At 42.7% G+C, this 24,031-nt stretch overlaps 1 protein-coding gene and 1 non-coding gene across 2 annotated transcripts; one reads left to right on the top strand and one right to left on the bottom strand.

The window, feature by feature from the left end:
- The first annotated feature begins 457 nt into the window (after window positions 1-457).
- On the top strand, window positions 458-530 carry TRNAT-UGU (transfer RNA threonine (anticodon UGU)). The gene has a single exon. It is a non-coding gene; the product is annotated as a tRNA-Thr (tRNA).
- A 3,884-nt stretch (window positions 531-4,414) lies between these two features.
- HHIPL2 (HHIP like 2) lies at window positions 4,415-23,816 on the bottom strand. Its single transcript, XM_056852327.1, has 9 exons — window positions 23,421-23,816; window positions 18,416-19,068; window positions 17,493-17,636; window positions 15,455-15,786; window positions 14,107-14,233; window positions 13,094-13,239; window positions 11,016-11,097; window positions 5,597-5,679; window positions 4,415-4,827 (listed from the first exon to the last, which is right to left on the bottom strand). Exons 1-9 carry the CDS (start codon window positions 23,799-23,801, stop codon window positions 4,415-4,417), a joined length of 2,361 nt encoding a protein of 786 aa, XP_056708305.1. The 5' UTR covers window positions 23,802-23,816.
- Window positions 23,817-24,031: the final 215 nt, after the last annotated feature.

Raw genomic sequence — 24,031 nt, 5'->3', positions numbered from 1 at the left:
TCCTGGGAGTTGTAGTTTAATGAGGGTTCTGGGAATGGTTGTGAAGCTCTGTCCCTACCCCCATCTCCATCAGGGGTCTGAGCTGCGGGCAGGAGGCTCTCAAATGCTGCGCTTGGGTATTTGCATGAAAGCCTGTGCAGAGAAATAAATTGCAATAAATACCAGTCTTTGGGTTTGCTTTATTTACTTTTTCAAGATGTTAGTGGAAAGTGCCCATTGACTACCGGAAGTATTTACTAAAGGGTGTGCTAACTAAAGTATTTAAAATCTGCAAGGCTTGCCTGAAAGGCATCATTGGAGTTCGCGTTATTATTTAAAACCACCGCTGCTTTCAAATGCCCGAAACGCCTTCGTAGGTATCTAATTGCAACGCAAAGGCGGCATGCTTTTTTGCCGGTTAGAAATGTGCCGTGGAATAGTGCAGTACCATTGATTTGTATAGGCAGAATTGATAGGCGGCTCCATAGCTCAGTGGTTAGAGCACTGGTCTTGTAAACCAGGGGTCGCGAGTTCGATCCTCGCTGGGGCCTCAAGTTTTTCCCGGTTTTAAATATTTATATCTGCCATCTCAGAGCGAAACGTTTTTCTGCAAAACTCAGCTCGTTGCAAATCTTTGGTGTAGCTGAACGGTTAAAGGTCTGTCGCGTGGTTGCTGAAAATGTAAAAATCGGAGCTGCGGAGGGGAGGGCGGTGGGACCATTCTTATTTTGATTGCACGCAGGTTGAAAGCTGACAGTTCGTTTTAAAAATACGACCTGTCTTCACATGTTGAAGTGATAATTCAGATTCGTCTCGATTTGGAGGTGGGAACGGGTCGCGGAAGCAGCCGCGGGGTAGCCTAGGCGGCATCTTTGACCGTCGTTCCCCGCTTTAGCCAGCAGATGGTGCTGCAGGGCAAGGATTCCACGTTATTCTCCCAAGCGTGCAAAAGTCGTATGCCGGAGCGGGGATTCGGATTGGTTCCCTGGAAGCGAGGGACTGGCGTTGTGGCGCTTTGGCTTAATCTAATCAAGGCATCTCTCACGCTGCAATGCAAATCAAAAGGCACTTGAAAAGCACCCATGCGGGGTCCGAGGATAGCAGTCGTAGCCGCTAGCCTTTTGTAGGACGACATTGCCAACCTTGTTTTTTTTTTTTTGACAATCTTCAAAGATTGGTTCTTGTAGGTTATCCGGGCTGTGTAACCGTGGTCTTGGAATTTTCTTTCCTGACGTTTCGCCAGCAACTGTGGCAGGCATCTTCAGAGTAGTAACACTGAAGGACAGTGTCTCTCAGTGTCAAGGGTGTAGGAAGAGTAATATATAGTCAGAAAGGGGTTGGGTTTGAGCTGAGTATTGTCCTGCAAAAGTATTGTCCTGTAAGTATCAAGATAATGTGCTAATGAGGGTATGGTATGTTAATATGGAACCATTGTATCCTGAAGTGATCTGTTAATGTGTGTAATCCAAAGCTAATCTGTATGGCTATTGTTGAATGTTGTCTTCCTGCCCTGAAAAACCTCCAGACAAAGACAACATTCAACAATAGCCATACAGATTAGCTTTGGATTACACACATTAACAGATCACTTCAGGATACAATGGTTCCATATTAACATACCATACCCTCATTAGCACATTATCTTGATACTTACAGGACAATACTTTTGCAGGACAATACTCAGCTCAAACCCAACCCCTTTCTGACTATATATTACTCTTCCTACACCCTTGACACTGAGAGACACTGTCCTTCAGTGTTACTACTCTGAAGATGCCTGCCACAGTTGCTGGCGAAACATCAGGAAAGAAAATTCCAAGACCACGGTTACACAGCCCGGATAACCTACAAGAACCAATGAACTCTGACCGTGAAAGCCTTCGACAATCTTCAAAGATATTTTCAGTTTGGGGACCACATAATCTGCCGTGTGACTCTGGCCAAGACTAGATTAATTCATGCCATCATATTCCCTATTACTATGTATGGGTGTGAAAGCTGGACAGTGAAGAAAGCTGATAGGAAGAAAATAGATTCCTTTGAAATGTGGTGTTGGAGGAAAGTGTTGCGGATTCCGTGGACTGCCAAAAAAACAAATCAGTGGGTTATAGATCAAATCAAGCCTGAACTGACCCTAGAAGCTAAAATGACTAAACTGAGGCTGTCGTATTTTGGTCACGTCATGAGACGACAAGAGTCACTGGAAAAGACCGTCATGATAGGAAAAGTTGAGGGCAGCAGGAAAAGAGGAAGACCCAACAAGAGATGGATTGACTCAATAAAGGAAGCCACAGCCTTCAATTTGCAAGATCTGAGCAAGGCTGTCAAAGATAGGACATTTTGGAGGACTTTCATTCATAGGGTCGCCATGAGTCGGAAGCGACTTGACGGCACTTAACACACACAAGCATACCACCCGGGCCCAATTTAAACGTGCTACTGATGGGAAAGATTTCAGCTGTGCAACGTTGCACCTGCCTACCCGTCCGGTGTAAGGCAAGTGACTCCGCCTGCAGTGTAAGTACACCAATGCAACTCCTGCCGGGGTTATGACTCCAGCATGGTGTCGTGCTTAAGAGCGGCGGACTCTAATCTGGAGAACCGGGTTTGCTTCCCCACTCCTCCACGTGAAGGCTGCTGGGTGACCTTGGGCTACTCACCGTTCTCTCTGAACTTTCTCAGCCCCACCTGCCTCACAAGTTACCTGTTGTGGGGAGAGGAAGGGAAGGCAATTGTAAGCCGCTTTGAGCCTCGTTAAGGTTGTGAACAGTGGGGTTTAAAAACCTACTCTTCTTCCTTGCGGTGCTAATGTTGCACATGTTGCAATTGAGGTCCAGTTTAAAGGAGATACTGTGCAGCGCTGCGCGTGGAAAATTTTGTCCCTTGCTAGTAGCCACGTTGCCGAAGTAGCCGGTCAAAAATTGACACCGATCACCAGTTGGTATTAATCAGACCAAAAATAGCTCCTTCTCCTCCATCTACTTGATGAGATCCACAGCCACAAGACATGGTGATCGTGTTTTTTGGTGTGTGTTTTTTAATGGTGAACACACTTATGGATGGTATCTGAGTTCTGGCTCACAAAAAGTTCATGCTAGAATAAATTGTCTTTAAGGTGCCAGGGGGATTTTTATTTTTCTATAGCAAACTAACGTGGCTACCCCTCAGAAGTTATCATGGATAATATCCATCACTGTTTATCATGATAGCTAATAGTCTCCCTGTTTAGAGGCACTAAACCCGTTTACCTAATGTTGGGATTCCTGTCACTTTCCTGCCATGCTTGTGCGCTTCACAAGGTGGCCACTGTCTGTCTATTAGCAGGCTAGATACAACTTGATCTGACCTAGCAAAGTGGCCCTTGGGTTCCTACTTACTGTGCCCACATAATGGGAATGTTCCAATATTCCAGTCACCTTTTATGTGATCTGAGGAGTCTGAATTACAAATGCCCCTCAAAATTATGCATCAGATTGGATCTGACGGATTGAACAGAAAATATTTTCTATCCATTAATTAAATCATGGGCACATCCTGGGGGTATGCTTGTTTTAGTGGTGAAATACGCTTCACGGGAACCAAGCAATTGCCTTGCAAGAAGATCACACAAGCACCGAACACTTTGATGTCTTTATTGCTTTGTCCAATATTTAATTGAAGGAAGAGACAGAGAAAGAGAAGGTGACTCCTTCAGAAAGTGTGTTATAGCTGAAGAAAAGAAATGCAAGTGCCTTGTATCATCAATAGCTGAATTAACATTGTTTGTTCCATCCCCATTAATGAAAACACAAACTCCTAAAGGATCCTTTTCAGTCCTTTACAGTACAACCAATGTCCTATACATACGCACCCCACTTTTCTCAGACCAAGGCACTAATGCCTTTGATGTCACAAAGTTATTTAACTAGACCAGGGGCCCCCAATGTGGTGCCCACTGGTGCCATGGCACCATCCCCATTAATGAAAGATCCTTTTCAGGCCACCATGCCCATATTAGAATTCTAAATGTGGCCACAAGCTTAAAAGGGTCCCCTTAACTAGACTCTTTTTGTACTTTAATTGATGCTTCTGCCTGTCAGTGGTGTAAAACAATCACCCAGAGACAGTCCCATTGGAGTCGCGAGACTTACACTCTCGCAAGTGGTCACCAAATTACCTCCTTAGATTGATGGAAAGGTCCTCAGAGTAAGATCTGTGAAAAGCAACTATCTGGAAAACATCTGGAGCAGTTGAATTCCTAATCAAACACACATATCATAGGTTGTCACAGTCAGTGGACTAGCAGCTGCATATACCAGGTGAATGTTTCCCCCAGATGTTTTTACATGAAAACTATACAACAATTTGACTCTTACCAAGAGCAAAATGGAGGCCTAATGAATTGCCCAGCAATCCCATCCATATTCACTTGATTATTCTCAGGCACACTAGAAGCTTACATCTCGCTTCTGGAGCTGACCCTCTTTTTCTCTTTTCTCTTTTGTTTTTTCTCCCTAACTGCTGATCTCAGCTTTGGAACCAGTGGAAGTTTCTTCTTGGCGCTGTTGAAATGTGACCCCTTATTCTTTGGGGGGGATGCTGTTGCTCTGGAGCCATGAGGAGTCCTTACTGTTTTCTCCAATCCAGCAGGCTTGGCCTTGGCTCCTTTGGCAAGTTGGGCCTTTGGGTGCCTCTTACCAGGCCCAGCAGGCTTTGGCTTTCCTGGCTTGTGTTTTGTAGAGCCTTTGGGGGATGCAGGCTTTTTAGATTTGGGGCTGCTGGAAGATGTTCGGGATGTTTCAGTGGTGTTAATGGCTGTTTTAGGAGACTTGGTTGCAAGAAGTTCATTAAGCAGTTCAGGGACAGTCTCTGAAAAGACATTTCAAAAGATCACTTGTGGAAATTGTCTGCTGCATCCAACTCCAAGTTGGAAAAGAAGTGTGATGACAGCACTGGAATATAATGGGTTGCCAAATAACATCATATGGTTTCTCTGTTAAAACCAAGTGAATCAATGATGGCAACCCAAGTCTCACGTGAAAGCAACCCATGTGTGACTAAATTGTTCCTTTCATTCCACAGTTAGCACAGACACACACACACCGTTATGTTACTCCTTCTCAAGCCTATACCTGGGGGAGGGTGGACTTCCTAGAGAGGCATAACATCACTTCCAGGTTTTCTCAGAAGTGATGTCACACTGTTGCTGATGGCCACCCCCATGTCCCCACCCCCTGGTCTCCTGCTCTTTGTAGGACCATGTGTGTGCATGGGCCCCTGCTATAAATGTGCACCAAATGTAGAGATATGATGCTCGGATCCTGTTTCCTCCTGCATCCAATTTACTAAAACCCACACCAGACAGAGATGTTATAAAACCTAGGTGACTGGCCTGGTCTTTGAACCTCAAGGTTAAGGGGAGATATAGGGCATTTGATAAAAATTCAACTCTTTTCTGCATGGGGTGTTCATGTTATTTCCCCCGAGGCTTCAAGACAGAGCAAGCAATAAATTGAGATACATAAATAAATGCAGTCCTTTTGGTTGTAAAGGTTGGTGAGTATTTCAGAAGATCCTTCCTTTTGATGTTAATTAAATATTGTCCCACATAGCAAAAAAAATGCCTTTAATGACTTACTTGCAAGTGGAGTGAATCTGATTCGCTTACTCTTTGCTTTCACCGGAACAGGCTTGTGTTTGCATTTCCCTGGAGGAGCTCTCCTAGAAAACAGATTTGGACATGTGAACTACATGTGTATGAGAGAGGGTGAAGAGCTTATTGCCAGAGGATGTCTATTGCATCAGTGTTTTTCCCAGATCGAAAGCCTGCAGAAGAAATCACGGAAACAGTGTTCACCGCCGTATATATTTCAGAGCTATATACTATTCAAAACCTTGCTTTAGTTTCTTTCTTGAATCAGAACTGAATTTTATTACTGAAGTTAAGAATTCCAGGAATGAAATATGCATGTTTTTTCCATGGCTTTGCTGAATTAGGTGGAACTATAATATTCATAATGATGGAGGAACAGGAAGTCCCAATCCATACTTTAAAAGCAATGAACTGCGTGTGCTTCTGAGATCTGACTATTATCTGGTTCTAATTCTTAACTTTGTGCTGAGGCTGTTGTGGCACTGGTTGACCACAAGTACCAAACATATGATGCATAAGCCCCCTAATGAAGTGAAAGTTGAATCTGCTTTACTATACATCCTGGAGTCCCCATGGCTAATAACCAAGAAATATTATATAAAATCATATTAAATGCATTGTTTGTTTGTTTGTTTGTTTGTTTACCATCAAGTCTCAACCAATTTTTGTTTACCCTGTAGGGTTTTCAAGGCAAGAGACATTCAGAGGTGGTTTGCCATTGTCTGCCTCTGCATAGCGACCCTAGTATTCCTTGGTGGTCTCCCATCCAAATACTGACCAAATGTGCTGTAAAACTGACCAAATACCTGTGAAAACAGTAGAAGATTCCAACAACTGAATCACTAGTGGCTAGATGAAATGAAATAAAGGTTTTCATAGGCTAGAAGGGAGCTGGCCCATTGACTTTCAAGGGGGAGAGCATGCCACAAACAGGTGCCACTGCAGAAAAGGACTTGCTTCTTGTAAATGCAAATAAAGCCTAGGATCTGGGAGACCCAAGTTCGAATCCCCCACTCTGTGGAAACTCATTGGGTGAGCTTGGGCCAGTGGTAATTCCAGAAGATCACCAGGCCCCACATGGAGGTTGGCAACTCTAAGTCCATCTCTGATTTCAGGCACGTGTTTGTGTGTGTGTTTGTCTTTTGAGCCTATGGAAAGGCCCTTGTTTTCCTGAATCACTGTATATGATACTTGCCTAATAGAGGGTGAAGAAAGACTACATTTTTATAGCAGGGGGCTTAACCCTCAAGGACTCTTATAAGGCTCCCTGGCACCAGCATTTTTAACATAAGCTATCACTTATAAATTTGAAGGTGGAAGACCTTTACTCTTCTTCTGTAGATCCATGTAAAAAACATGTGGCCAAATTGACCTATGCTAGAGATAAGTGTTACACTCATTTTGATGCTCGGAGGACATGTTCTCCACTTGCCCTGGGCCTGTTATCTAAGGGTAATCTTCCTTCCTATATGAGTTCTCTGGTTAGTCCAAAGTTATGTAGAATCTCTATGCATTCAAGATTTAATTGCTCCTTTTCAATGGTTTTGCTGGGCCGTATGCTAAAGATCCCTTTTTCAGACTGGCTGTGTCCCTGCCCTCTTCAATCAGTGGACTCCTTGGTACATATCCTTTTGCACTGTCCTTACGTATACCACCTTAGGCTAAAATGGATTATACCATGTTTTAACAAATGGTCTACATCTTCTCGAGCAACTTTGGAGCAAAAGGTTCAGTTCCTCTTAGAGGACTCTGACCCTCAGTTGTCATTTTGTTGCTTGTTTTTTGGAGGCTGCAGAGAAGAGATGAAGGGAGATGTTTATAGAGATGGGTCTTATTTAAGTTTTATGCTTTTATTGTTCAAGCCCTTGGTCTAAGAACAGAAAGAAAGACAGACAGACAGTCTTACTGGAATTTGGCCTAAATGTCCCTTTTCCTTCCAGATCTGAGCACTTAAAAAATAGTTCTGCAACTGTGAAGCAGAAGCCAGTGGGGCTCATGGGCTTCTCCTCCCTATATTATCAGCAGATTTCTGACTCTCAGAATAGTTTTACCCTTTAAAAAATAAGTTTCCTTTTCAAAATTAAAAGGTAGCAAATAAATAAATGCATGAATATTCATGTGGCACTTTTACAAATTAAAAAAACCAGATCGCTTGGCACATGGCCAGATGGAAGAGGGATGGCAGAGCCCGTTTGCAACTGGCTGGTATGCACAACTGTCACTGCAGTTGTGAAGCACGGCTCACAAGCCCATAGCTTGGGGTGGGGGGAAGTGCTCTGTGAGCTTTTATTTGATGTCTAGGGTTTGCCCATATTGTAGGGAATTCTGTCTGCCTTTGTCCCCAAAGAAAGTTGGCTGGCAGAGGACTTTGGGGGATCCACAGCGTGGAAAACAGGAAAAAATAGATCTTTGTACTTATTTTAGTTTGTATTTATCTTAAAAGTCGAGGCCACCCATCAAATGCAGCTGAAGCCCGGGAACAAGAAGAGCATAAACATTAAAGGTGTTGAAGGACATTAAAGAGGCAGAGCTTTCCAGTAATGGCAGGGCACATTAAGAAAAAAGAACAAATAGCCTTTTCTGCTTCTTCCTTCATCAAAGGATAGCCAGCACATTCATGTAGAAAACGTTACAGAATGTTTTGGAAGTTGCTTGGGGAACTTACGCAGCTGAAAAGCGACTAATAAATGTTTTACATTAATGAAAGAAAACAAACCAAATGCTGCTAAATAGGGAAACAATGCCCCCACCCCAAGTCCCAGAGAAATGGTAGCCTCCCTAAAACTATGCCAGAAACCTAGGAGATTGGGCTATGCCTCTGTACCATCAGTTCCTTGAATGCCCTCTCTCAGATGGCTGTGGCTCAGGGGTAGAACATCTGCTTTGCACACAGAAGATGCCACGTTCAGACTCTGCCATCTCCAGTTAAAGGGTAAGCAGATGCTGCCTGATTTCCTTGAGACCTCGGACAGCCAGTGCCAGTCAGAGTAGCAGAACCTAGCAAATATTCCTGCTGAACAAAGCAGGTTCCGAGTTTTTGGGGGAGCCCTTGGCAAGATGCTGTCCAGTGCCCCCCCCCCAAAAAAAATCTCCAGGTATTTTCCAACCCAGAGCTGGCAACCCTACTATCCACACAAGCAGCAATCAGTTTCCAAGCCACACTGTCTGTGGAAATGTGACCACACAGAATGACAGCAGAGTAAGCTACATGTGTAACGTCTCAAGGACGCCCAGTCCAGCCATCATTGTTGCATGGTATCATTTCAATGAGTCTCCTGTACCTAGGGTTGCCATGACCCCTCTGGCCACTGGTGGGGTTTGGGGGGAAGGGTGGCCAGATCGAGGTTGGTAAATTCCTGGAGATTTGGGGATTGAGTCTGGGAAGGACAGGGACTTCAGTGGGGTACAATGCTGTTGAGTCCACCCTCCAACGCAGGGGAGCTGATCTCTGTAATCTGGAGATGAGCGGTAATTCTGGGTGATTCCCAGGCCCTACATGGAGGCTGGCATCCGTACCTATACCTCTTTCATTGCTCCTCTAAGAATATGTTTGACTCTTAACACTGAAGGCACAAAGAATCAACGAGGCATTGAGCAGACACAAGATACAGATGGAATTTTAATTTCTAGCCTTAAATACTCAACCGAACACCTGGCAGTGGTAAGAGAAGACTACAGGTAGCATTTTCGTTACTGATTGTATATACTGCTCCAGTGAGTTATAGCTTCACAACACACATTAGGAAGCACCAATGATACAAAAAATCCAGAGCATTGGCTATGGACAGAAGACTTATCAAAGGTAATATAATGGGTTGGATCTAGGGTTGCCAAGTTCCTGCTGGGGGCAGGGAATTTCCTGTCCCCAGCAGGCCTTTCCTGTGACTGTTCAGCTAAGCAGCTGGGAAAAAATGAGAGGGAAATGGGGGGGGTGACACCCAGCATCTCCATTTGCTGACATCACTTCCAGCGCAACCAAAAGTGACATCTGAGCATCACATTCTAGCATTCGGTCAAAACTCTATGGTTGGACCATAGTTTTTGCAGAGTGCTAAAGAGTCCCTGGCAATGTGCACACACACACACACACACACCGCCATCCATGGTGACTTCCAGACTCGTGCTGGCAACCAGGGTTGGATCCTAAGGGATACATTCTACTAACAGTGGCATATTCCCCCAACACAAACTGCCCCTGACAACAGCTGTCTTCAGATCTTGCACCTGGGGAATCAGTGGAACAAGTTCCTCATCTGTATCATAAGAATACCTTTGTTATGGGAACACTTTCACCTGTACCCGAGTAATTATAACTACTGCTTTGTGGTCTATAAATATACAGATCCCCCCTCCCGCCCGCAACCATTTTAATGATACTGTGATGCAACTGACACTAGGGGATACTTAATGAAATTAAAAGCTTCTACTAATCAAAGGCCACAATGCATTTGATCACTGAAAAATTAAATGCAGGCTTCAGATCAAGGGATGTAGAAACATTATGTGTAATAATGGTGCTAGTATAGAATCCTGTTTTGCGGGCTCTGGGTCCAGTTTAAAATGTGAACAAATGAACTGAATAATCCTTGTTAATAATCCATTCAGTCCTTAAAGAATATAGCATTCTATCAATTTCACTGAACATATAGAGGCCCCCTTCTATTACTAGCCAATCATCATGTAGGATTAAATGCTTTTGTTCTGCAGTGGTGGTGGCCGACTTGGAGAGAATGAGTAGAAAATAATACTGATTGTACTAAATATAGAATCAATAAAGAAGGATTATTTTGAAAATACTGCATTTTACAATTATAAGGGCCACTGGCTGTCTCTGTTGTGGCTTTGAAGAGCACAAATTATTCAGTCACAGCTTTAAAACAAGACAGTGCTGTGGGCTGGCCTTGCAAATAACTAGGCATGTTTAGTCTCCATCTCTCCCTTAAACTATTTGCCTGTTTCCTGGAGACTAAGGCCAGGAATTTCCCAACCCAGAGTTGGCAACGCTACTCCCATTGATTGAAATCAAAGCAAATTGATTCAGCTCAATGTACTTTATTTTAACTTATTTGTGGATTAATTTGCAAAGGTAGACAGAAGTGAACTGAAGACATGAACTAGAGTAAGACGCTGGCTTTCCAGTTATGGTTGTAGATGTTTCACAGGTTTCACACAAGGAAGTGAAATCAGATGGGGCAAATGAGGTGTTCCTCTGTCAATTCAGTACCAGCTTTCCATTCTGCCCCCGCCCCCAACAGTGCAAACGAAGCAGAGGAAAACAATGTAAACCACTTCGGATCCCCATTGAGGAGAAAGATGGGGTATAAATAAAATAAAATAAATGGGTGAGTTTGTAACAAAGTAAAGCAGCACAGCAAGGAAATGCACGAATTTTAAAGAAGTCTACCTTGCAGGATCAACAAATTTGTAGAGAGAGCCATGAGGCGCATAGGCACTGGGATAGGAGGTAGCCAGAAAATAAAGTTCACCTGGAATAAACAGAAAGGGAAGATAAAGGCAGTAACATGAATTGTTTCAGATAACTCTGCACAAAGTGAATCAACGTTTGATGTATGATAATTGTTACTTAAATTGATTGTGTGTTAAGTGCCGTCAAGTCGCTTCCGACTCATGGCAACCCTAATGAATCAATATCATCCAAAACATCCAATCATTAACACCTTTGCTGAGGTCTTGCAAACTGAGGGCCGTGGCTTCCCTTATTGTGTCAATCCATCTCATGTTGGGTCTTCCTCTTTTCCTGCTGCCTTCCACTTTTCCTAGTGTCGGGAGAATTTTTCATTACCCTCCCCCTTTCCCTCGGTCTCTCATGATTAGCTATCTCTCTGCCTGCTACTTACCAGGAGCAGAGTTCAGAGAATTTAACCTTGCACACAAGCCATTCTTAAACAGCACACAGAACAGATAACAGTAACCATGCAGTTTTATTGGATTCACAAAAGAATATAAGACATAGGGAAAGGCAATACTTAACTAGATATATATGACAGAAAGTAACAGACTCACAGACAGTAACAAAGGCCTTTGGGTCATTCCAAAGAGAGATGGCAACCACCAAGTGGAGCTCTGGTCTCTCTGTGGAAGGACAAAGGACTGGACATTTGGACCACCTTTTTATAGGCTGGACCATGAGGAGATGGTCTCAAATGGCCCCCTCCTGCCAAATTCTTCAGGATATGAGTTTACACAAATCATGACTAAAATTGTTTAGACATCTCTTGTTCCATAATAATTCTTTCAGTGTTCAGGTCTGATAACTGATTGTCCTGTCCATCACTCAATGTACCAAAAACAATCCCCCTCTTACGTAAACAGATAATTTGTTGCCTGCTTTAATGACCTTGCTATTATAAACATAAATTTGGGGGCATCTGATGTGTTGTGGATGATTAACTCTAAGCCCTGTGATTTCCCCTAACCTTTTAGGTCAGAGTCCTAATTGGAACTAGGATCAACTAAAAGTTAGGTCTTTCTATGGCTTCTAAGTTATAGATTAATATAAGCTACAGATTAATAAAATTGGTTTTTCTTAACCCAAACTCATTTAATATAAACTAATATATTTAATATAAACTAATGTTCAATACAAAAAATTCTCGCGACACCTAGCATTATTGTCTTTTCCAGTGACTCTTACCTTCTCATAATGTGACCAAGCTACAATAGCCTCAGTTTAGTCATTTTAGCTTCTAGGGTCAGTTCAGGCTTGATTTGATCTATAACCCACTGATTTGTTTTTTTGGCAGTCCACGGTATCCATAACAACCTCCTCCAACACCACATTTCAAAGGAATCTACTTTCTTCCTATCAGCTTTCTTCATTGTCCAGCTTTCACACACATACATAGTAATAGGGAATATTATGGCAATCTGTGACACACACACACACACCAAGCCAGATGCAGCCTATCAGCTGCATCATGTGGTCTGCAGGGTGTCTGGCAAACTCCCCATTCTTGCAACACCAGGCAGGCAGCAAAAAGCGTAGCCCATAATGGACCATCTTATGCAAGCTGCATTTAGCTTGGCTGGAAGGGAGATGGTGTGACCTCTTACTAAAACCTCCTGGTTTGTCTTTTTTATCCCACCCTGTAAGGTTATACTCACCACAGCATGACTGCTGTCCCTCACTCCCACATACACTCTTTCCTGCAATTGCATTTCTTACGTTTTCATGCTGTTGTTTCGGGATTGCATCCACTGCACTACTCAAGCATTTAGGAAAGGGAGGCGCTCACTTGTTCAGGGGGGGCACACATGACTGTCTGTACAAGCACAGCTGGGAACCAGGCAAATCTGCACAGAAGAAAGTTTTGCTAGTCTACTGTGAAAGGAGTTCACAGCTGTGCCCTCTGTAGCCTGCATTTACCAAAAGCTGCCATCATTCTCTCTGTTTTAACTACTCTCACTCCAGTGAAAGAGAAACCCTTTTCCCCAAAAAGCTGAGACAATAACATACATTACCTGCTTCATCCTCTGCAAAAGAGATGATGAATTTACTATAAGAGCTGATCAGCCCTGGGAAAGCACAGGCTTTAGTGCTACCAATGCAAATGTCTTGCTTCTTCCATTTATTTCTTCTCTCATCTTCTTGCAAAGCCATAAGGCGACTGGGTGAAAAATAAAACCTTATGTTTTATGATTCCGTAGTTCCAGTGTAGCATAGAAAACATACTGAATTGCTACATAGCTAGCTGGATCCTTGGCTTTTAATTGAGGTTGTTTCTGCATTTAGCGGAAATGGTCTTTAAGCAGAATGGGCCTTAGTAGTTTTGCTCCTTGCTACTACTAAGAGCTACTAACATTACACTGCCACTTAACCATAACCTGGCTTCCTCTGTCAGCATGGTTTTTCCTTCAGTAAGCATTTTCTTTGCCCTGACCTGGATAGCCCAGGCTAACCTAGTCTCATCAGATCTTGGAATCTAAGCAGGGTTAAGCCCTGTTCAGAATTTGGATGGGAGACCACCAAGGATTAGCAAGGTTGCTATGCAGAGCCAGGCAATGGCAAACTATCTCTTAATGTCTCTTGCCCTGAAAACCCCATGGAGTTGCCATACATCAGCTATGACTTGATGACAAAAAAGTACATTCTTTAACTAGTCTGGTGGGACCCATCACCCTATGTTCTCTATGGTGAGATCCATCAACTCTTACTTATCTTTTGTGACCTGTAGCAGTAGGAAAAGATGAGTCATGGAGGTGTATCTAGGCATATCTAGCTGCCCATTTCCATACACCAAGCCTCTGTTAAAGGGATGAGAGACATTTCTCCAGGCCTGTTGGTAACCTTAGACGTACCCCACTGTTGCCTGATAATTGTCTTCTTGGCCATGTTGAACCACAATCTATAAACCCTTAACACTTAGGACACTCATTCAACATGCACCAAATGATCACAAAACTAACTTTGAAGCTACGTATAAATTTATCCGTGCTGCACTTACTATTCAGTAGAAACTAGGTTTTTTTCTTACCCATTCATAAAGTCTCCAAAGATGTAAAGACCATTCAGGTTTGGAGACTCACATCCTCTGTAAACATATCCCCCAGTGACTGATTTTCCCACAGAGTGGTCATAGGCAAATATTGGAAGTATATCATCTGTTATAACGGGGAAAAAACCTTTCAGTGAGCAGACTATCTCAAGAGGATGTACTATAAATTGACTGCTAAATTCAAAAACAAATAGGGCATCTCAGTAGAATCAGTACAGTTTGTACCTATTCTACAACAGGGGAGAAAGCAGCCCTGAAACCATAACAGTGCCAGCCCTATCACTAAGTAAAATATCATTTTAAAGAGCTTTCATCTGCTTTCTTTCCACATTTGCAGTGGTTTGAGAAACAAGATGTAAAGGCTCTTTAAAATGCATACATTGTCTACTTCTTCCTCCTCCTGTGGTCACTGCATGATCCAAGAAGAGATGGGTAGAGAGAATGGCCAAACACACACCTCCGCTTATTTACTCAAAAAGTAAAGGGAGGACTCAAGTTCTTAGCCTCTCCCTCAACTTTTAGATTCTAAAACAGCTTGATGAAGAACAGCACAACTACTGGGTCAGGAAAAAAACCATAGAAGAATGACTCTGTCCTAAAATAGTCTTCTTGTACTCGTTATTGAGGGGGGAGTCATCATTCCTGATGGGCAGAAAATTGAATTTCTGCCTTGTCAGTCTTACCCAGCATTGTCAGGTCTCCCACCCTCTGGCAACCCTCTTTTCTCACCACTTCTGAAAGCAGCAGAAGGAGAAAAATCGCCATCAGATCAAAGGAATGACATAACTTCCAGGGTTCTTCCACAGGGTTTCCAGCAATCACCGACAGGTCCCCCCATATCCCCACCCCCAGACTCCCTAATCATACCCAGTCTTCAAAACATATGGAATTTAACTAGGAATCTTTACTACATCCAAATGTTGACATCATTCAAATGTAATAGTTTGTAATCACTTTACTGATTGACTGAATAATTTTATCGGACTTGTAAACCACCTTGAGTCCCAGTGAGAAAGGCAGACTATAAAGGAAAATCATTAAATAAACTGCATCTTTTGGCTTTAGGTTTGACTTCTATCCTTCCCACCACTACCACCTCCATTTCTCTGTGCCACATACTCCCCTAAAAGGCTTTCTCTGTGATATTTCAAATGCACATCTATCCTCATAGATGAGTAGTTAGGCCCAAAAGATCATAATCCTTAGGAAGTATGACTACTTCCTATCTTACATACCTAGAAATATTATGTTAAAATTATGTTAATCAAATTCTCTTCGAAATAGGAGGGCTTTCCATGAATGTCCTCAAAACAACTTTTTTTCTTACCTAAAGAGGAATTGTGACAGAGCTTTATATCATAGCACTCAAATCCTTCCTTAGCTCTCCAGCCATAGTTCCCGCCTTTAACAATGATGTCCACTTCTTCAAACTTGTTCTGTCCAACATCACCACAAAATATTCTTCCCCTTCCTTTGTGAGTAACAGGATTACCTCTATCCACAGAACAACGCCACATGTTCCTCACCCCATAGGCATAGACCTCTGGGAGAGCTTTGGGGTCAGATGCAAATGGGTTGTCAAGAGGGATGCGGTAAGGCTTCCCGTTGGAGCCTCTTCCATCCACATCTATTCGCAAAACTTTTCCTAATAAGCTACTCCTGAGAGGAAATCAAGGGATAAATCAATCATTAATGAAAATGAAATAGAAACAGAAGATATATAAATTTAAATGGTAAAGTAGACAAATAGATCACAAGGAGAGGGGATCAGTTGTTTTACCCAGTGATCTCTAGGAACTGTGACTGAAATAAAAATTCAAAAGACAGATAAGAGAAAAAAACTCAAGACACATAATTCAATGAGAATGAGATGTAAGTATTGGATGCTGTCAGTAACTGGAACCCTCATATCACTAATCAAGTGGCTAGGCATCTCCTATGAGCCCCGTGGCACAGAGTGGTAAGCTGCAGTACTGTAGTCCAAGCTCTGCTCACGACCTGAGTTCGATCCCGACGGAAATTGGTTTCAGGTAGCCAGCTCAAGGTTGACTCAGCCTTCCATCCTTCCGAGGTCGGTAAAATGAGTATCCAGCTTGCTTGGGGGTAAAGGGAAGATGACTGGGGAAGGCACTGGCAAACCACCCCGTAAACAAAGTCTGCCTAAAAAAACGTCGGGATGTGACATCACCCCATGGGTCCGGAATGACCTGGTACTTACACAGGGGACCTTTACCTTTACCTTTAGGTATCTCCTAGCTGTCATGAGGCTCCGGGAATTGATTGTCAATAACTTTGGATAATTTCCTTTTCTTTTTCTTTAAAGTTTATGAGCAGGCATTTGTATTATTTATTGATGTTACGTGATCTGGTTATGTAATTTGTAGCAACGCCTAAGAAAGGTTTTTTATTGTATTTGGATGCAGTCAGTACGCGCTCATTTGTTGTAATTTTTAAATTCTGTAACAGTGTTTGTGCTTATGTTTGCATAATCCCTTTTGAATGTTTATTAAGGTCTGTGGCTTGTTGACAACCAATTCAATTTGCTTGAAGGCTTTCTAATGGTTCTTTGGAAAGCCAATGCATTCCTATAATAATTAGGGAGGAACCAAAGCATGCCAATAGTCAAGTATTATACTGAATCTGACCATTGGTCCATCAAGGTCTGTATTGTCTACTCAGACTGGCAGCGGATCTTCAAGGGCTCCAGCAGAGGGCTTTCATATCACCTACTCCCTGGTCCTTTTAACGGAAATTTCAGGGATTGAACCTGGGACCTTCTACATGCCAAATAGATTCTCTATCACTGAGTCACAGCCACTCCTCAGTCATTCTCTATCATTCGTTTTATCAAAAATGCTTCAGTAAATCTCAAAAATCTGAAGAGGTGGGGTTAGGCAAGCTTTCTTTTGGTCAGGATCAGTTGCCAGCACCTTACACTTCTGTGCCAATTGTCCTGCTAGGCTACACCCTTCCACCTGATCAGAAGCATACAAGGGGGCTTCTGTGATGCTATTTTTTATTGCTATTTTACCTTCCCAGTCTACCCCTGGTGAGTGTGTTCATAGGATTTACTGCAATGTGTTAATATTATTAGTCATTTGATTATTTATTTAAATATTTCCATTCCACTTGTCTATTGAATGTTGTTCAAGGCAACTTATATAAAAAAGGGGGGGAAATAATAACAGAGATCAAATATCAAATAATCTGACTAAAAAATACGGTACCTCACACAGGAATCAACAAAACAAGCAGTGTTATTAAAACATCTTATTTGCTTTTTTAAGGTAAACTTAGCTTCCTCTTACATTTAACAAGTGTATTTAAATGCAATGACAGGGTGATGTGTCTGTTCTACGGCTTACTTGTTCTGAGCATTTCCAAATTTCCCAAAAGGGTCCCCAGCTTTCCCTCCATCTCCTGTAAACAGGTACATGTATCCATCCAGACCAAAGAGGACCTGTCCCCCATTATGATTAGCAGCTGGCTCTTCAATCTCCAAGAGGTTTCTGCAAAGGACAAGAACAGAGTTTAGAAAAGGAAGGGGAAGGCAGTAGCAATATCTGGATGCGATCCAAGGTCTTACTAGGTTACAAAAACGTACTACTTATTCAATCACTATGAGGAACATCTTCGGAACAATTTGCTTGATGTTTCCATACTGTTTAAGTTTTTGTAGACTAAGGAAAAAGGAGCTTAACAGTCCTTCACTACATCACCATTTACAAGTATATCATTAATCCTTCAACTTGCCCTTTCAGGAGATAAGCAAATGTGCTTCTTTTGTGTATGCGTGTGGGCGTGCGTGTGCATGTGTGTGTGTGTGGTGACATGTCACAGGTGACATGGTGACCCTGTAGGGTTTTCAAGGTGAGAGACTATCAGAGGTGGTTTGCCACTGGCTGCCTCTGCTTGGGCTGAGAGATTTCTGAGAGAACGGTGACTGGCCCGAGGTCACCTAGCAGGTTTCATTGCGGAGGAGTGGCGAATCGAACCCAGTTCTCTAGATTAGAGTCTGCTGCTCTTAACTACTACGCCACGCTGGCTGCTTTCTTTTATACGAATGTATAATTACTATGCAAATATGCATTTTAAATACAGACCACAGAATACAGTGTTTCTTGAAGCCTAAGTAGGATTTATTCATTTTTGTGAGTATACATTGACCCTCTATCACTGTTTTTTAAGCCTAACCCGTCTCATGGGGTTATGAACACAAAATGAGAGAAACCTTTGGTAGCTGCTAAGAATTTCTATTCCACATTTTTTTAAAGAACATATATGTTACCTTTCAGAATTTGGATCAGCCTTGTTGACATCTGATGAAGAGACTGTTAGTTCGCTGATTCGGATTTTCTCCACTTTTTTCTTGTCCGAGTAGGAGTAGTAAATGTAGAATTTCCCATTGTCTTTGTACTTGGGATGGAAGGCCATGCCAAGGAAACCTCTCTCATCTCCTATCCAGGGGGTAGCCAGAACCAACTTCTTAATATCCAGAAATGGCTCTTCCAGTCGACTCCCATCTGGAAGGTAGACCCAGACAATGCCCACTTGTTCAGCCACAAACATGCGATGGGTGTTGTCATTAGCATGCACCATCAAGACCGGATTCCTCAGCCCATTGGCCACCTCCCTTAGGCACAGCTGAAGGCAGCCTTCCTGGTCCTCCACCACAGAGCCCAGGTTACGATTAAGGTCTGTGTTTTTCAGCACATTGGGGAAGCAATAGTCTTGATCCTGGATGTTGAGGAGATTGCAGAAGCGGGTCTTATTCTTCTCACAACAGTCTTGGATGTGTTTGTCATCAGTCAGCAAAGTGATTGCAGAGCGGCAGTATAAGTGGAACTCTGAACAGTAGTCAAAACAAAGGCCGGGGAGGTTCCGAAGTGGTGTCTGGGGGTTCTCTGCATCGTAGAGATGTGCCGCATAGGGTGAGCATTCCTATCAAGGAGAAAATAATTCTGTCAGTTCTGACAGAACTGTGCCCCTGAAATTGATGGTGTGCTTGCTATTACACCTCTGAAATACCTGCCCAACCTGTGAATTTGTAAACAGATTAATATGCGCCAGCTATGTCCAGTGCTCCATGCCCTGCAAGAATCTGACCATCTCTTTAACTTTCCACTTTTCATGTAACACTCAAGTGAAACAATGCATGCAATATTGTCGAAGGCTTTCATGGTCAGAGTTCATTGGTTCTTGTAGGTTATCCGGGCTGTGTAACCGTGGTCTTGGAATTTTCTTTCCTGACGTTTCGCCAGCAACTGTGGCAGGCATCTTCAGAGTAGTAACACTGAAGGACAGTGTCTCTCAGTGTCAAGGGTGTTCACCTACAAGAACCAATGCATGCAATACCCAATACAAGAAAAATGAAAAGTGATTAGTTAAATTCTGGGAAGAGTTAACTTTAAATGGGTTCCTTTGACAATATAGTTTACACACAAGCAAATCAAGAGTGGGACTGATACACAGCAGGATAATATTCAAACACATCCCCTTTTAAATACTCTGCAGTTCAGAATTCTACACAAGTCAGAACATGTTGCCAAGCCCCTTATCACATGCTGCCGGTCATTTTCCCTTCTGGAAGAAATTCTAGAATACTGACTAGCATGATGAGCAAAATATTGTACTGTAGAAGATATTAAGAGACGACGTGTGTGTGAACGCTGACAGTAGGGTTGTCATTTTGTTTCTAGCAGGGCTCTTGTGCCTTGAACCATTCCATGATGATGGCACAAACTCAACAGAAGAAAGCTTTTCTGCCATGGGTATGAAGTAATGGGAGAAGAAGGTATCACCTGTTTAACTTCTGTCACTGTGAAATTATTAAAGACCCAGGAACTTGCCAGAAAATGGTTGGGAACTCTACCGCCTAGAGTCATAGGAGAAGACATTCAGGTTGCCAACAGCTTGGAGAAAAATGCCCTGTCCTTTTAATAGAAGCTTAATGGGATGTTATTTCCCAGGGGATCTTATCCACCTCTATGCTACGAAGAGTTTTGGCTGACCATTTCAACACATTAAACTTCATTGAATGGGACATTTTTCTCCGGGCCTGTTGGTAGGGTTGCCAGTTCTGGTTTGGGAATATCCTGGAGATTTTGGGGGTAGAGATCTCAGTGGGGTATAATGTCATAGAGTCCACCTTCCAAAGCAGCCATTTTCTCCAGGAGAACTGATCTCTGTAACCTGAAGATCAGTTGTAATTCCTGGAGATCTCCAGCCACCACCTAGAGACTGGCAACCCTACCTGTTGGCAACTCTAGCAAGGCACAAATTGTTATGTGATAAAGTTTGGCATGCAAACCGCAATTATAAAGTTACAATGTTAAATCCTCGGGCATCAGTATGGTGTTTCAGGGTACAGTTCAATAAAATGTTCTTTCTGGAAAAAAATAGATTTCCTTGCCCCACCATTTTCTTTGGATCTACATTCTCTCTTAAAATCCTGAATTTGTCCATGAATTGTCTGTGCTTCAAAGAATGCAAACCATGTTTGTTGTGGCTAAATGTCTGACGTGAAGACATTCCTCAGGGTCTGCATAACCTTTCTACAGTTAAGATGTCTTGCAGTAAAGGCTGTTCTGACTGTGTTATTTCCCTGATCTGTGTGAAGTTGCCACTGATTATCCCAAATTCTAATTCGCAAGACTGATGAAATATGAACTCTAATGACAATTGTATTTGTCACCTTATCATAATTTCCTTTGTTCATCTGTCTGTTATCTGCTTTGAACCCCAGAAAATACAATAGAGTCCAATAAACCAATCAAGAATATAAAAAAATAAAAACTGAGGTTTTGGTAATATGCTCCTTTAAAATTAATTGATGAATTAATGAACGTGATAACTTTTACTCAACTAAAAGTTATCCAATGACAGAAGAACATAGACTTTGGCCTCTATCCAACAAACTGCATCTTCACAGAGCAGGACTTTCCCACTTCTCTCTCCAGTTGCAGCCACCGAAAATTTTGTTCCTAGGGACCAGCAGACTCTCAGGGCGAAAACGCATGGTCGCTTTAGCCTCCTTTATTCCCTGTTTCAGCCAGGATTCAGCCAGGATCGAACGCATGCGTTTCGCGGAACATGCGTTCGATCTTGGCTGAATCCTGGCTGAAACAGGGAATAAAGGAGGCTAAAGCGACCATGAGTTTTCGCTCTCAGAAACACCACTGGGGGCAACATGGAAGTTACAAGTGGAAAGGAGGTATCAGCATAAATCACTGCCTGCTTCCACGAATGGAAATGCCATTTCCATCAGAAAAAGAGACTCGTGTGCAATGTGTGGTTGGATACATGTGCCTCAATTTTTATTATGTGTTTGAGCAGCACTTTAACACATAAACTGCTGTACAGTTTTCAGCCTCCGGAACTATTTATCATTCATATAGCACTTTTGGTTTCTAAAAAGTCATGACTTTTACAAGTATCTCACAAAAACTAATCTTTGCTGTATTATTTTACAATCTGGCATATTAAACATAATTAAGAACTGACCACATCATCAGAACTAACCACAGTGCAAACAAGCCGACAACCCTCAAGTTTATTCATTGTTCCTAGAATTTAATTACTTTCCCCATTCAACTGTTTATAAACACTCATTTTTATGTACCTTCCTGGGTTGTTTTTTTATGTATGTGTTTTTATATCGACCCACATTCAGAATTTTGGGCATCTGTGCCTGTAAAATTATTGTGTATGTGTTTTTCCCCTGAAAATGGTTCAAGTTTGACTTCACAATCATAGTAGTGTTTCCCCTGAAAGGGCATTCAGTACACACAGATAATATTTTAGGACTAAGGAAGCTTAGTTGGAAGAATATTAAGTGTTTGACTGGTGTGTGTTTTGGCCCCTTTGTGCTGGCAGATGGTGAACCATGGCCTGCATGACTAACACAGTGTCACTAAAAAGACAGCCATTTCTGCCCATAAATCAGCGGATAGGCAGGAGGCCAGGAAGGACTGTGCCCTTAGCTCATTGTTCTCCCCACTTACCGACCCTTTCCCTTAGCCTGATGGGGCAGCCTGAACTAGAAAGCAGACGGAAGGCACAACTGAGCCTGGAAGACTGACTATTCAGAGGCAGGAATGCCAGCTGTTTGATCTGAGGCTGCTTTCAGAACGGCAGCTTTTGCAGGCTACTAGGCAGGAGCACAATCTAAACATTTCCTTCATGGCATCTGGGAATCAAAACACCAACGTCTACAGGCTGATTTCGGTCCTCTGTCTGCTGGTCAGACTGCATTTGTAAGGAAAATGGAGACTCAATTATCTTTTCTTAGATATAAAAATATGAGTAAAATCTTTCCATCAGGCAACAGATTGTGTTTCTTCTTTACTTGATCAAGGCTTTGGTTATCACCATGAACATTTCATAGCCCTTTCCAATGTAAAAAAGAAATGTTTAACTGAGCATCACATCGGTCTTGTGAGGAGGCAGGTCTGAGAGAGAATTATTAATCAAGGGAAGCCTAACCCAGCTGATCTGGAGACAGACAATAATTTTAAGAGAGTTTGTTTGAAAGAGGTTTTCTGGCTCATGGTTCTTTTGTCCCACAGTGCCTGCAGGTTTTGCAGGTTTTTAACAAATGCAAAAGCCTGAAAAACATGTGTGACTGAAGTAAAAGTGACGTGAGCGGCCTCACTAGAAGCTGCAGTCCCTCTTTGAAACTTTCAGATTGCAGTAGAGGGGGGGAAACTCTACTTTTCCTCTCTAGCCTTAGCATCGCGTGTGAATCTGGATCTCCAACACAGTCCGACAAAATTCTATACAGTAGTTTAGAATTATTTTAAATTAATTACTACAGTGACATTGGTTAGAGCAGTATCAAAACACTGTGATGAGATGTGGAATTCATCAAGGAATTATTATTTTCACCCCCGGCTACTTAATTTCACATACATCTAAATATTCATACATTTTTATCCCATCCTATCTCCAAAGAGCCAAGGGTTCTCTCCCTCCATTTTTTTTCTCACAAGTACCCTGCAAGGTAGGTCAGGCAAAGTGTGTGAGTGTCTGGTCCAGGTTTCATGAGTGGGGATTTGAACCCAGGTCTTAGTCTGACATTCTAGCAACTTCACCACATTCATACATACCAACCCGCCTATAGAGAAAATATTGCTGAAGTATCCCCCATGGTTGCCATGAGTCGGCAGCGACTTGACGACACTTACACACATTCCCCAATAACCATAGATGCAAAATCATTTGTTTTTTGCCCCCTAAAAGGTCATGGTAGTTTATAATAAAGCTCATAAAGGTGCCACTAACAACAGCCTTACCTGACACAAGATATCTTTGATGTATCCTCCACACAAATGGTGCGCCTGGGGATCAATGAAATCCATGATCTCCCAGTATTTTGCGGCAACCACACTGTCCTTTTCCTGGTCACAACAGCCAAACGTCTCATAGGCGGAACAAAACTCCAGATGAAAGGGAGGCTGGAAAGGAGGGCCATAATCTAGGCACTGAGGGTGCCCCAGAAGCACCCCTGCTTGGTACAACAAGCCAAATGACAGGGAGAGGAGAAAAATGGAGGAACTGAAAGAAATCCTGCAGCTTTTGCTCTTGTGGGAGCCGGCAGAAACTTTCTTCAGTGGAGGCTTCCTGAGGTGAGAAGCATCAGAGATGTGACCACTTAGAAGATTAAGGCTATTCATCTTCCGAGCTTTGAAACATCCCAGCAGCACCGAGCTCAATATTTGCTTAGGTTTGGTTACTTTCTCTCTCACTCCCCCATTTGCTGTATTGGTGAGCTGAGAAAGAAACCCTCCGGACAGCTCTGCTTCTCCACGCCTCACACTGCAGCAGCCTTCCCCGCCCCCTTTGTGTAAATTTCTCTGACCCCTTGAAGAGCCCAGAGGGAGACAGATGCCACCTGGTAAGAATT

Source organism: Euleptes europaea, chromosome 7 (genome assembly GCF_029931775.1).
Source record: "Euleptes europaea isolate rEulEur1 chromosome 7, rEulEur1.hap1, whole genome shotgun sequence".
NCBI lineage: Eukaryota > Metazoa > Chordata > Lepidosauria > Squamata > Sphaerodactylidae > Euleptes > Euleptes europaea.
The sequence above is the reverse complement of the archived record's forward strand: the minus strand, read 5'-3'. Positions and strand labels throughout refer to the sequence as shown.